The sequence below is a fragment of the Ambystoma mexicanum genome, chromosome 13 (assembly GCF_040938575.1).
Source record: "Ambystoma mexicanum isolate Mex_15411 chromosome 13, UKY_AmexF1_1, whole genome shotgun sequence".
Lineage (NCBI taxonomy): Eukaryota > Metazoa > Chordata > Amphibia > Caudata > Ambystomatidae > Ambystoma > Ambystoma mexicanum.
This window is the reverse complement of record NC_090938.1, coordinates 770411141-770426322: the sequence shown is the minus strand read 5'-3', so window position 1 is coordinate 770426322 and position 15182 is coordinate 770411141. Positions and strand designations below refer to the sequence as shown.

Here is a 15182-nt window from a genome sequence, read left to right as displayed (position 1 = left end):
AAATTGTACCCATTGTGTCAGTGTCATACTTGTGATACCATGCCTCCCCTACCGCAAGCAATGTCTCTTTATCTCCTGAACATCAACTTTCTTATAGGGCCACTTTTCAACCACTCTTGACTTTTTGTTAAGCCACAAACCAAGTACTTTCAATTCAACCTCTATTGGCTTTGACAATGTTAATTCATGACTAGTTGCTGTTCCTTTCACACCATAGTCATTCATTTACAGTAGATCCACGTCCTGTTGCTAACACTTCCTCGCCAGCTCAGGGGTCAGGTCCCTGGCAGTGGATCGTTGCTCGTACAGGTCTATAGATTCCTGTCTCACCTTCAGTAGATCCCTGTCCTGCTGCTGATACCTCTGTTCCATCTCTGGGATCAGGCCCCTGTGGGTGGATTGCTGCGCTAGTTCTATTGGTTTCTGATTCCCTCTCACCTTCAGAAGATCCACGTCCTGCTGCTGGCACTTCCTCTCCAGCTCTGTGATCAGGCTCCTGTGTGTGCTTTGCTGCTTCTCCAGTCGGGTCAGTTTCTCCTGAATCTTCTTCATCTTCTCCTCTTGCTCCTTCTCCAGTCTACTGAGCAGCTGCTGTTTCTCCTTCTCCAGGAACTGCTTCAGGTGCTCAAATGTACTAAGGATGTTCTCTCTCTGCTTCATAATGTTTCCCTTAAAAATAGATTTAAACAAACAATAGACGCATTATATTTCTGATTATTATATTAACTATCATACAATATCTTACATATAACACCTGTAGTGGTTCCCTCTCAATAACTCTTAAAATCATAAACCTAACACACGTGAATTACCGATTGGCAATGATTATTGTTTATAAACCAGTTTTTATTAAGTGTTCTCCATATTCCAATATTATTCATCATATCCTTGTTCAAATACACATTTTTGTTAGTGTTGACCATTCGTCCTATCCCATTCCTCCTTCCTCTCCCTCATTCTACCCCCTTCCTTCCCTTGCCCCCAATCCCCTGCCTCCCCCCTCCTGTAGTATCTCGTACCGATGTGCCCCTTCTCTCAGGCATCCATGTCCCATTTCCCCCATGTCGTCTGATACTTCCTCATGGACCAACCACCCTATTCATGTACATGATCTGCTCCATTCTACTGAAATGGTCCATTCCAATCTCTCAGGTTCCCATAGTGGGCATTTCCTAAGTCTCCCATTTTGCCACTAGGTCCCTTTTTACCACCATCGATGGTATGTGTATCAGTGTCTCTTCCCCTCTACTTCCTTCACACTCCCCTCTTATATGCAGTAACATCATCTTGGGAATGTTCCCACTTCCCTTCCACATTTGAGACACCGGCCATGCGTTACTCTACCCCTGTTATGCAGTCTATCTCTGGAATGGTATACTCTGTGCAGAATGTTGTATTGTATGAGCCTCATCCTGGATGATACATTCCCCTCTCTTGAAGCCACACGCGCTCTATCCATTTTTCCTCCTCCTGGGTTCCTGGGTCTCTTTCCCATCTCCCTTTCAGGTGTGACATGGGGGGGGGGGGTTATTTATGACTTGATATAGTGTTGTTATCCCTTTCCCCTCTATTTTCTCTGTGAATAGATTAATCTTCGGGCGAGGAGGGGGTGTTTGGGGAAGTCCAATTCCCCTCCAAATTGAGCTTCTACAGCTTGTTTTAGTCTCATGTATTTGAAGAATTCTTCCGGGCCCAGTTACATATTTTTCCTGCATTGTTGGAATGGGTTAATCTCTATTATCCACTATATCTCCCAGTCTGCATATTTCCTTTTCCACCCAATGTGGCTGCCTCCCTAGCTTTTATATCTAATATTGGGATTTTCCCACAGTGGGGACTGTCTGGTAGCTTTCCCCTTCCATCCCATTGCGTGTGACACTTCCTTCCTGATCTGCACCAATCTCGATCCTGCTGGGGGGAGAGTACCCTTCGCTCTGGCTTCCGTACAGTATCTGTAAGGTGGTTCAGCCTTCCATTTGCGACAGTTTCAGTCTTGTGTGAGCTAGATTTCCCCAACAAATACCCACTCCTTTGCTACCAGCAGATGGGCCGCCCAGTAGTATTTCCATATATCCGGCAGTCCTACCCCTCCTTCATATACCGCTTTTGAGAGCATCCGCAGGGCTATGCGTGGATTCTTGTCACCCCATAATAGTCCTCTTTATAGCTTCGATGCTTGTGAACTGTATCTTGGTTGTTTTCACCGAAGTGTTCTGCAAGACATATAGCAGTCTGGGCAGTGCCATCATTTTTAATAAATTGACCCTTCCGAGCAGTGTTATAGGTAGGTTAGACCAATGTTCAGCGTCTTCTTGTAGTCTGAGATTTATTGGTTCTAGATTATTTTTAAGAAACACATGTTCTTCCTTTTGCACGGTTATACCCAGCTACTTAAATCCCCCTTGCTCCACCCCGAGGGGTCATTCCTCAGGGACTGCATCTTTTCCCTGCTGTACTGGTATTATGACTGATTTCTCCCAGTTAACTCTCCAGACTGGAGTAAATTCCGAACTCCTGTATGGTATCCATTACCCTTGGGCCCGTTCTTCTGGGATCCCTCAGATATATCAGAAGATCGTCTGCATATAGAGAGATTTTATCTTCCCAGTTCCTGGGCCATCAGAACCCTTGAATTGTAGGATCCGCTCTAATGCACTCAGCTAGTGGTTCGATCGCTATGAAGGATAACAGCAGCGACAGTGGACATCCTTGTCTCATGCCCCTCTGGAGCGGGAAGATACGGGATATGTGCCCATTCACTCTAACTTTCGCGAGTGGTTGTGCATTTAGTAGTTTCTTCTGTCTTATGAAGTTGGGGCCCAGGCCTATTGCACCAAACCAAAGGCCTTCTCTAGTGACATTATTGCCTGGGGACCCTCCAATGAGTCAGATAATACTAAAGTGTAATGTGCCCTTCTCAGCTTCATCCTTTTGCTCTTCCTGGAACAAAACCACATTGACCCGAGTTCATTAGCTTGCTTATTACCCCTACTAGCCATGTTGCTAGTATCTTGGCTAGGACCTTTGCCTCTCCATTCAGCAAAGATATGGGACGGTACGAGGCACATTTATCGGTGGGTTTACCTTTTTTGTGTATTATCACTATTGTAGCCATTCTCACGTCAGAGTGTGCCTTGTGCACAGTTTTCCATGAACATGTCCCACATTGGCTTGACCACCTTGTCTCTGATTTATTTCCAAAATTCATTCGGGATTCCATTTGGTCCTGGGGTTTCCCCGAATTTAAGCTCTTAATTACCTCTTGTACTTCCTCCATCGTTATATCAATATCCATTACTGGTCGCGTTTGTTCAGCTACCTGTGGCAGGTTTACCCCATCTAAGTATCTCCCAATTTCAATCTCTGTAGGATCTCTGTAGGCCCTGGGACCGCACTGTATAGCCCCTGGTAAAAAATGTGCGAAGTTGTCTACTATTTTTTCCCCTTCAGTGTAGATTGTTCCCTCCTCATTACCGATGCCCTTAACCCATCTGGACTCCTCCTCCCGTTTCTCCAACCATGCAAGCATCCTTTCACCTTTGGACCCGAGTTCATACACTCTGGCTTTCATGGCCCAGCATGCCTTTTTTGCCTCATCTGTCACCACTTCTTTGTATTGCCCAGCAACTTTTAGCATCTCTATTTTAGATTCTATTGCTTGTTCGTCTACGTGCCTCTTTTCTGTCCTAGCCACCTCTTCTTCTTCTAGTGTCTCCAGCTTTTCCTTTCTTTCTACTACTACTACTACTGTGTTATACTTCCCAAAGTGTGCAGCCACTCTTCACTGTGCCCTCATTCAATTCAAAGTATTTCCCTGTACAGTCTTTCATCTCCTCCCGTATTGTCTCAATCCCTAGGTGGTATGTGTTTAGTCCCCACTCCCCTTTCCCCTGCAGTCCCTCCCCTCTTATCGTAATATACAGCGGGGCATAATCCGATATCCCTCTTGTCAGGTATTCCGCTTCCAATACCCTTCCGGTGATGGTACATTGTACCAAAAAGTAGTCTAAGTGAGACATTGAGTCGTGTGCTCAGCAATAGTACGAGAACTGTCTTTTACCGGAGTGTAACCCTCTCCAGACATCCCCTAATCCTGTTGCCTCCAAAAAGGTTGCCAGTTTGGTGCGCGTCTCCCGCCCGGGAGTTCCCCCATCTGAGGACATCTATTTGTCCGTGAAGGACGTCAGTAAAGTCACCTCTCACTATGGTTTCATTTGCACCATGTGTTGCCAATATCGCCTGTATCTTGTTAAGTAAGTCCGGTTGTAATGGTGGAGGTGCGTACACATTCAGTATGGTAATTGCTTCCCCCCATAATTCCCCCGGTCACTACCAGATATCGTCCTCCCCTTCTCTCTCCACTTGACCCAACTGGAATGGAATGCTATGATGTCACGCGCAGGTCTGTGGCCACGCAGCAACCTCGGAAATCACCCAAGAACGGACAACAATCCTGCGGCAAGATTCGGTCTGGCAGCCCTTTCATGTGGAGTAAATGGAGGTTGCCATGGAGATTGACAACAAAGACATTCCTCCCGAGTCACGTGAGGAACCAGCGTACGCTACGACGGCCTGTCCACGTTCTGTCTCCGCCCTCCCAGGAAGTTAAATAGTCATCCCTTCCTGTGCTCCAGTGCTTCTAATTGAAGTTGTGCCATTCCGTTCCTCCGACAAACTACTTTTCGTCCTTGCTTGAGACTTACTTGTGGATATCCGGCTTTTGACTCCTGCTTCGTTTTTAGACCTGACCTTGCCTCTCGATTCTGCTAAAGTTTTGCCTTTCTGCTATATGACCTCGGACTGCCTTGACCTGCTATCTCTCTCCTATTCCAGCCCGCTTCCCTCCAAACTCTGCTTCCCGTACCTTGCGGCATACTGCAGTAGGGCAGCATCGCCTTTTGACACCTTCAGCGCTTCACTGTCCTTATGCAACTTTAACTCTTCATGCTGCGGTAAGCTATCTGAGTTATTTCTGGGAACAAATTGTATTTCTGCTCTCTATCACCCGGCTCCCTCATACCAGTGCTCCCGAACTACCTGTACCATAACGCCTTGCAACTACCAGCAACTTTGGATTACCTTTCTTCATGCTATTGTTTAACATCCGTATAGTGAACTTTCTCCAGTAACAAACCGCTCAACCCTTGGAAATTCTAGTGCACATTGAACGCTCTGCTGATCAGTGCACCATCTCGTCACCAGTGCGTCCCTCGTGCCGCCCGGGGTAGTATCCTGCACTAACCTTCCCGTTTGTTATTTTCTCCCATCGTTGTTACCTTTTGGTTCGGCTTTGACCTACATTTTGGTGGTAAGAATTGAACCCTGACTGGGAGTGGGGTGGTATTAGGGGTTCTTCTGTCTATCCAGTACTCATTACCCATGGTTTCTTTAGGTTTGGGAATCCTGTCCTTAGCAAGACAATAACAAGGTACTTGTTCCGCTCTCTAGTGAGATTGCATGTGTTTATTGGTGTTCGGGCCATTAACGCTTGTTATTTCTTTTTCAGCATTGGTGTAAGCGGTGCGCGTGTTCCCCGCTCTTTTGTGAGATCAACTCCTCTGTCTGTCTTTTAATAACAGCAGAGGGGTGTGTCGTAAAAAAGAGTTTCCCTCAAGTTGAGGAGGCTTGTATTCTGGGAGGTCATTTTCGAATCAAGCTCGTTGTCGATCCCGGCCTTGTGGCTTTGTCTACCTCCGAGACGACATCGCCCCTAGCAGTATAGGTGCAGTGAGTAACATACGACTGATGTGGACTGCCACCCCGCTGGAGCCTCTGTAGTATCCCGCATGTTCCACCAACGTGTATTGACCCCTGCCCAGAAACCTACACTCTGAGCCATCAAGTGCGTTTCCTGCAATAGTACTATGCAGGCTTTCTGCCTCATCAAATACTTTGTCACCAGCCCCTCTCTACATCTCATAATTTCGGCATTTCACAACCCTACATTCTCCTTGCATCGTTCCGTGTAGTGTCATTTGCCTCTGCGTTGTCCTTTCCCAGGTGCGAGATCCCTTGCCTTGTTGTTAAGTCAAGATGTATACCGAACTGCATTTGTGCATGTCTAACTACCCATATTCTCTCGCTCCCTGCCCCTTCACCTCTCGAACAAACCCAACAACACCACCCTCCCCCACCCTATATTTCCCCCCAACTTATCTGTTGACCCCAAAACAACTATTGCTCGTCCGAACCCTTGATAGGGGTCTCGGGATTTGCAAGGGGGGCTATGCCTGCTGGCCGCTCTACCCGAAATCTTGATTTTTACCCACTTGAGTCTGTTGCTTATTCACTGTTGTTGCTCTCATTCTCCCCCTCCCCACTCCACCCACCTCCTGGGCCCACATCAATGTCAATTATTTGCAGTCTATCTTGCATATCTGCTGTTAACTGACTTCCAACTGCTTTTCCCTTCTCACCGTGGGGGCCATTTCTGTTCCTGCATTTTTGTTTTGCCCCTTCTGCTTTATGCATTGCAGTGGGCCGATTGTTTCTGTCCAGTCCCATGCATCAGTAGGGCGCGTGACGAACCTAACTCCCTGAGGTCTGCAGACTTTTAGTGTTGCTGGATAAATTGTGGCATACTTCATTTCTTTTTCCCCTAGCTTCCTGTGCACCGCGTAAAAGGATTGCTGCGCATTTTGTACCGCTTTGGTGAAGTCGGGGTATATTGCAATCCTTGCCCCATTATACTCCAGAGTTCCCTTCTTTCTTGCTGCTTGTAAGATTACATCTCGATCGCGGTAATTTAACAGCTTGGCAATGATTTGTCTTGGTGGGACACCTCGCAGTGGCTCCTTACTTCGTACTACGTGCCCTTTCAATTGAGAAACATTTAGACAGCCCATGTGGGCCCATCTTTCTTCCATCTGCTGCGTCCTTTTCTACATTTTTATCATGCCTCAAGGGGGTTATTACATCTTCGACAGACGATATACGCTCTTCCGCTTCTCCTACTCGCGCTGACACTTATGCAGGTACTATCTCCGGAGACTGACATCCAGACCTACTGCATCTATCCTTTGCTCCAGCTTTGTCTTTGCCTCGTGTACGGCTCTCAAGATTTCCTGGGTAGCCTGAGATTCTGTGTTTCCCGTGTCCTCCATTGTCGAATATGGTCTTGTCTCCGGTGCTTGTTGTGTTTTGGGCCCTCCTGTCCTATATGCATCAATCTTAAACTGATGGTTTGGTTTCTTGCCCTTATACTTATCCATTTTCATAATTGGGTGTAGCGTGGGTATCACACTTTTGCCCTCTGTATAGTCTTCCAGACAATTCCCTCTGCACTCTGTCCTGCCCCGCTCCCTCTATCTCCTTTGTTGCCATGCCTCCATGTAATAGCTCCATTTACCAGCCCCTCTTCTGCAGGGCTTCCCATGCACCGTTTCACTGTTGACCTGGGGAGGGGGCTTCTTTAAAATCCTGATGTGTCCCTTGCCCCAATTCCGTTCGGCCATAGGGCTCTGATTAGCTGATTGTCTGGAGGTGACTCCCAGCGCCTGACAATGGGTTGTAGTAGCTACTTGTGTTCCTTGCTGGTTGGCGCTGGGTACTGTGAGAAACCAGAGGGTGTCTCACCCGCTAGTCACCACGGATCTCTCTCTCAGGTGGCCAGGGCACGGCCATCCCCTTTGGATCCAGACCCTGGGGGTGGGCCAGTGCGGGAGGATCATCTGGGTCAGGGGTACTTGGGGAGTGGGAGTGGGACACCTGATGGCGAGATGCAGTATCCCTTTCCCTCTAACACCTTTAACCCCTCCTACCAGATAGGATACCGGGGAACTTTAACTCCCTCCCCTTCCCTACACGAACACTGCTACACTGACCGCCCACTCTGGGAGAAAACAGACTAATAACTGAGCAATGTACCTGACCTGTCTGACTACCATGGTCAGGCAGAGTCAGGCAATTACCTTTGACAATACACACCTGACTTCAATTGAACTTCCCCACACGGATAAAAGGCAGAGTACGAGACCACAATTTGAGCGAGGCAAAGCACACAAAGGCGTGGTTCTTCCCAGGCAGCAGGTGAGCCGATGGAGAGAGACGGCAAACCGAGAAAGGAGAACAAGGAAGGAGATACCCTTGACCTTTTCGACGAGTGATCGTTATACTCGTAGGAACTTGAAAGCAGCATGTGTAAGGCCAACAAGGGAAACCGAAGAATCCTGCATTGTGTGCCTGAGATTTCCGAGGCCCTCCTGCATGAATGACCGAGTCTGGGAGGAGCAGCAGCCACTGTGGTATCGTCCTTGGCTCCGAGAACAAAGCCGCATACAGAGAAATCAACACAGCCGGTGAGTTGAAGAAAACTGCACGAGACCGGTCTGTGTTGAAACGAAGGTTGCAAGCAGTAACATTATTACATGAAAAAGCGAACGTGGAAGCGTTTGATGAAAGACGCAGGTAAAGGCCAGACGGCTGATGAATTGTTTGAAAATTTAACATGAACGAAGATAAAAAATAGCAGAGTGGTTTGGCACTGCGTGTGTGCCCAATTGAAGGTCTCTGACTGATGTATCCCACAAAAAGTGGCAAAAGTGTAATATGTCAATCGGAGGATAGCTCAGGGGTCAGCGTGCTCGCCTTGGAAGTAAGACGACGCGGAGCACCACAGGTTCGATCCCCGGGTCCGCGCTTAGAAACCTCTGGGTATTAAGCGCGTTATAAATAACCTATCATATCATAATGTGAAAACAAAGAATAGAAATCGAATAAGAATGAATCAAAGTGGTCCTGCAAGGATATAAGTAAAATCCATTGCACAGTGGAAAGTCTTCGATTAGGAGGTCTGAGCCCGGCTGAGTGAGACCTATTGTGAATTTATCGAACTGTGAAAAAGGGGAAAGCGAGAGTGCAAGGTCCGAGCCCGATCGAGAGAGACCTATTGTGAATTGGTGTATCAAAGGGGTCGGAGCCCGGCTGAGAGAGACCCAGGGTAAACAATGCACCCGAGACTTTTGGCCACATTACACGGTAGGCGGTAAGGGTTTACCAGTACCGGTAAGGGCACCAGTACCGGTAAACCCTTACCGCCTTACTACGAGTTCCCTTTGTGGGACCTGACCTTAACGGCTGGTTAAATTAGGGTGCCGCAAAGGGACCTTGGTGCTAATTACGGTACCGCAATTTGCGGTACCGTAATTAGCACCTTCCCCATTGCCATTGAGCCCTGTGGGGGCAAAAATGGGAATGGGGAAGTGCCTTGGTGAATGGGGAATTACCGCCCCCGCTCACCTTGGAGTAGGGCGGTAATTCCGCCATCCACCAAGGCGGACACGGTAAAATACCGGCGGCAACCATGGTGCTAATAGCGCCATGGTTACCGCCTACCGTGTAATGAGGCCCTTTGTAAGCATGAGACTCCTGAAGAGAAGTAACTTTGACGTTGTATTTTGTATCCAAGCCATTTTACGAATGAGAGACTTTATTGGGAAAGAGACTTTGTCGCAGAAGGCCCTGGTTTATATCCTGAACTGCATCCTTGTGCTGGAGAAGCCAGAATCTTTGCTAAACTCGAGTGTGCCACCTTGCCCCGTGCTGAAAACGTGGGGAAGGGAAGCTAATTGACCAGCTGTCCTGACATATTTTTTATTGAACACTCTTTCTTTTGCATTCATCATTTTCCCACACCATTTGTATTTAGAACAAGGGATTGGCAATAGGTTTATTAGCATAGGCCCTTTTTATTTTGAAAAGACTCCACTAGTACTGTGTTATTTTTACTTTGATGGTTGTAGCCTGGTCCCATCCTTAAATACAGGGTTAGATAGGCGTTCATCCAACCCATTGAAGTTCAATAAACACCCTTGAACTGTGATCACTTGTGTCTGTCTTCACTGTTTGAGATCATGCCTTCCTTACAGTACCCAATGGGTGGTTGTTATTAGTAGACCCGACCCCTCGTTGGTGCTAGTGTCTGGCTGCTAGTGTAGTGTGTCAGCTAGCGGAAGGTGGCAATACATAGCTGGCTGTGGTTGTCGATGTGTTCCAGAGATACTGCAGTCTCTGGTTCTATAGTTCCACTGCCAGGCGGGGATAGATGTGTTAGGAAGTCACAGACACCGACAGGAGTCGGACTCTGGGAGGGCGCGCTCCGGTTTGCTTCTGCAGGTAAACTTTCTGTTGTCACCGAGTCTCACGCCCTCAAAGCACTGTGAATGGAACTAAGCTCCAGGATTCAGGACTCTGTGATTCCAGGAGGGGTAGCCGGGGGTGGGGGAACTCTATCTCCCACCTCCACACAGAGGACTGTGGTGATATTCCAGCTCCAGCCCCGGTTCCAGGCCCCCGTGCCCCTCTCTCTGCATCCCAACCTACCGGTCCATTACTTTCATCCTGAGCTCCTCCTCCCAGCCATTCCGGAGCTCACTCCGTTCCCTCCTCCACAGGTCCTCCCTGACCTCCAGACTTCACCCATGTGTACCACAAGGATTCACCTCATCGATTTTGTTCCGAGGTTTAGCACTGCCGTTTTTGGTGCAAATACCTTTCGGGCCCTCAATCACGGGGCGGGCAGCACTTCTTTGCTGCTACTCCACCCCCCCCCCCACCCCCCCGATGGGCAATGATTTATAAGCTAATGGTCAGCAGACTGACAGCAACGTTCTAGTTCATATATTGTTCCTCTAGAAATGGCCGTCAAGTTCATGCAAGGACTGGTTGAGAGTACCGGTCTAGTCATTCCACTATTATGGATTTATGGATCAGAATGGGTGTTAGAGGGGCACAAATACCAGAACCTCTCTCTGTCTGGTTTAGAACATTGTTATTACCAATATGTGTACCCCTACAGCTTTTTTCATTTGCACGCATCCAGTTTCGCCATGCTCGATAGTATGTGATCTCCCTCAGAGACAGCTGATTGGTTGGTCCAGCAGCCAAAAGAGATTGCTGGTCTAGCAGTGGGAATTCATCCTTGATGACAATTGGTTCTATAGGGACATAAAATACCGGGTTTATTCAAACGAGAAAAATCTTGGGAGGTGGAAATACTGGAGAATTCATGACTGAATGTTCTGTGATTATGTAAATTAGTAACTAGTTCAGTATTGTGGGTTTCTTGGCAATACGTGTCAATTTTAAGTAAATTAGATCAACAATAGGGGTAGTAACAGGAATACCTTTATCAACAGGCATGAAGTGAGGTTCAAACTGAATATCTATAACACAGAAGGTTTGATGGTCCTCTAACACTGAATTACTTACCCTAGTGCTGGGAATTCTAGACATGCTCTCTTTCTAAATTAAATCCAACAAGAAAAAGAATAGTTCTTTTTACAAAATGTTTGATATAAAAAATATGTTGAATGTTGTTCAGATTGAAGAACTAATGCATTTCTAATGCTTCAGATCTTTGTGCAACGATGAAAGTCAAGATAAAGACGTGACACTAAGGTATTTTCACATTTTTAACTTTAAGATAAAAAGCGCCTTTCTTGAGTTATCAGCATCATTCGACCGTATGATATATTCTTCATGTATTAATTATATGTTACAAAATTAATGGTACGCCCTGTCATTTGCACACAGGGGATTTACCATTATGGGACAATGATGAAGAGGATACTAAGGTAGTAATCTCACCAGGAAAGGTAATTATAATCTCCTCAGAGATGCATACCACATTGAAAGTAAATAACAGTAATTTGAGATAATAACTCTCCCCCTTTTTAAAAATACTTTTGTTATCTGCAGATTTCTACAAAAAGGGTGTATGTGTGAACCCAGAATGTGAGGATAGAAGATGCAGAAATGTTAAAATTGTAAAAAGAAAAATCAGCCTGTTCATTAGAACGCTCTGTTGAATCATGTGTGTGTTTACATAGCGTAGGAAATGATATATACTCCCGCTGAATGTTCTGCAACAATGAGTCGTGAACTGAAACATGTTGAGGATTCTAAGAAACAAAGTTTCCAGGATATGGGCCCTTTCTTGTGGATAAGCCTTAAACATTGCGTTGGATAGTCCATCTGGACCCGTTGCTTGCGAGTTAGTAGCTTTAGCTATAATCTCCAAGATATCATCCAAGTCAAAGGAAAGTATCCACTCATGGTTTGTCACCCTTTCCTTGAACATTGTCGTTACCAAAATCAAGGGCGAATAGTGCAGCAAAATGGGCTACCCAGGTTTCCTCGGCTATGGGGTTGACCTGTAAAGTTTAACAGAAACCAAATCTCTGCACTGTTTTTGCTGGAAATAGCTGCAAACATGTGCTCAGCATCTTTTTGGACTAAAATGCTCCTAGAGCCTCGCCTCCAATTCCTACATTTTTGCTTAGGTCATTTCACTTTCATAATTCTCTCTTCAAGGGGAAAAGTTATCAACCATCTCAGTTCTGCTCTATAGGAAAACATTTTTAGTTTGAACTATGAGATCAAACACATGCTTGTGTGAAAACAACCCTGTTTAAGGCCTACTGGGATAGTTGCTCGTTTTGTTCTCCTTCTCCCTGATCCCCCTCCGCCCCACCTCTTGTTAAATTCCGGCACTACCAAAATTGTCATCAGGCCTAGTAAGGTAGCCGCTTGTCTGTCTAATTCTCCTTCCCATCCCCCCCCTCCTTATCACTGTCAACATCTCTTGCACTATCTGAAATGTCGCCAGGCCGAGTATGATAGTTAATTTCACATTCTTAATGTATCAAGGACTTATAAGAATGTCGCTGTATTCTCCCTTGTTCCCTCGCTGCCTTGAAGCACTTTGAAACACATTGTGTATAAGCGCTATATAAACAATCAATTCAATACAATACTCTCGGGGGATGTCTCACATCTCAGCCATCCAGCACTGTTCCATGGACTCTCGAAAGACACCCTCGTGCCTCTCTGCCCTGAGCCTCTCTACACATATATGAAGGCATTACTCTCACCTCAAGCTCGGATGATTTCCTGCTTTCTTCCTCTCCCCACTCCTGCATCTCCTTCAGCTCTTTTTTCAGATGTTCCATCTGGCTGTAAAGTTTATCCTAAAAGAATAAAACCAGTTTGTTAGTCAAAAGATATCCTGCAAATACATTATCTACACAGAACAAGGCAGAAGGGTCCCAGGACAGCCTCGCTGGTCACCTATGCTTGTATATAGTCCATAAAGAATATGTTCTTAAGATCACTTACAGTCTACAATATATGCTCCCTCAGACTCCCAGCTGCTCCCATAGGCAAATGGACAGTCTATAATATATGCTCCCTCAGACTCCCAGCTGCTCCCATAGGCTAATGGACAGTCTATAATATATGCTCCCTCAGACTCCCAGCTGCTCCCATAGGCTAATGGACAGTCTATAATATATGCTCCCTCAGACTCCCAGCTGCTCCCATAGGCTAATGGACAGTCTATGTTCCCTCAGACTCCCAGGTACTCCCATAGTCTAATGGACAGTCTATAATGCATGCTCCCTCAGACTCCCAGCTGCTCCCATAGGCTAACAGACAGTCTAGAGTGTATGCTCCCTCAGACTCCTAGGTGCTCCCATAGGCTAATGGACAATCTATAAAGAATGCTCCTTCAGACTCCTAGGTGCTTCCACAGGCTAACAGACAGTCTAGAGTGTATGCTCCTTCAGACTCCTGGGTGCTCCTATAGGCTAAGGGACAGTCTATAAAGAATGCTCCCTCAGAATTGTTGCTGCTCCCATAGGATAATGGACAGTCTATAAAGAATGCTCCCTCAGACTCCGACCTGCTGCCATAGGCTAATGGACAATCTATAAAGAATGCTCCCTCAGACTCCGACCTGCTCCCATAGGATAATGGACAGTCTATAAAGAATGCTCCCTCAGACTCCGACCTGCTGCCATAGGCTAATGGACAGTCTATAAAGAATGCTCCCTCAGACTCCTAGCTGCTCCCATAGGCTAATGTACCGTCTATAGAGAATGCTCCCCCAGTCTTCTAGCTTCTCCCATAGGCTAATGTACACCTCCCTCAGGCTCCCAACTGCTGCCATATCCACAACGAACGTTACTCATCTTGCATCTTCCCCGGGAGGCTGGCCCCACTATTCTCCTCGACCTACATACAGCACACATACTGTGTAATCCTGGGCGCTAGTGTCTGGAATGGGAAGCATTATGCACGGCCACCTTTCACCCCAGAGCTATAGTGCAAACTACGTATTCCTGGACAGCCTCAGAAATGAAGAGCAGTGTGTGAGAACCCACCCATGTCCCAGACCTACAGCACACATACCTTGTAATCCTGGGCAGCCGCTGGAATGGGAGGACAATATAAAAACCCATCCCCCTCCATCTCCCTATAGCACACATACCTGGTACTCCTGGGCAGCCTCAGAAATGAAGAGCACCTCGTGGGAACCCCTCATGTCCCATACCTACAGCACACACACCTTGTACTCCTGGGCAGCCGCTGGAATGGGGAGGACTGTGTAACCCGACCCCCCCCATGTCCCTATAGCACACATACCTTGTACTCCTGGGCAGCCTCAGAAATGAAGAGCACTGTGTTAGCACACACCCCTTGTCCCTTTAGCAACCTTACCTTGTACTCCTGGGCAGCCTCTGGAATGGGGAGCACTGTGTGAGCTCTGTGACCCTTCGATTCCCGGCAGATCACACAGATGGGTCTCTGGTCATCCTCGCAGAAGAGTTTCAGTTTCTCTTCGTGTTCTCTGCACAGATTTTCCTCCTGGGGGGTCGCATTGGGAAGGTGAAATAGTTTTAACGTTTCCACCATGTTCCCCAGCTGCCTGTAAGGTCGGAGGGTTTTGTTCTGTGAGGTTTCCCTGCACTGAGGGCAGGGGAAGTTTGCCTCCAGTGCCTCCCAGCACTGAGTGATGCAGGACAGGCAGAAGGCATGTCCACACTCCACAGACACCGGCTCTGTGAAGTATTCCAGGCATATGGAGCAGGTGGCCTCCTCCTTCATGCCCTGGAGCTGGGCGGCTGCGGCCATGTTCAGCTATAACAAAAAAAGTGAAGTTAAGTTTCGTTTCTCATCAGAGCCCCTGAAGGGGGCGTGTCAGTCCTTCTTCTTCCTTACACACCCAGGAGGAGCGTGAGGTATTTACTGGCTGTGGGACATGCCTATCAAGCTAAATGGGCGTGTCCTCAGTAGAGCAGGCACTGGTGTGGCCTTGGAACAAAAAGAGCCCTTGGAAAATACTTTAGAAGAGCCCCCCCCAACCCCATTACCGCGAGTAGGCAAGAGCAATCCCTGGAAGG

At 47.1% G+C, this 15182-nt stretch overlaps 1 protein-coding gene across 1 annotated transcript in view; it reads right to left on the bottom strand.

The window, feature by feature from the left end:
- The window catches only part of LOC138520554 (E3 ubiquitin-protein ligase TRIM39-like), a 34214-nt gene extending 19281 nt beyond the window's left edge, over window positions 1–14933 (bottom strand). The window contains exons 1-3 of the mRNA XM_069632895.1: window positions 14500–14933; window positions 12873–12968; window positions 439–669 (exon numbers count right to left, since the gene is read on the bottom strand). Of these exons, the coding sequence (XP_069488996.1) occupies window positions 439–669; window positions 12873–12968; window positions 14500–14913 (741 nt within the window). The 5' untranslated portion in view covers window positions 14914–14933. The remainder of the gene's footprint in view (window positions 1–438; window positions 670–12872; window positions 12969–14499) is intronic.
- Between the last annotated feature and the right edge of the window lie 249 nt (window positions 14934–15182).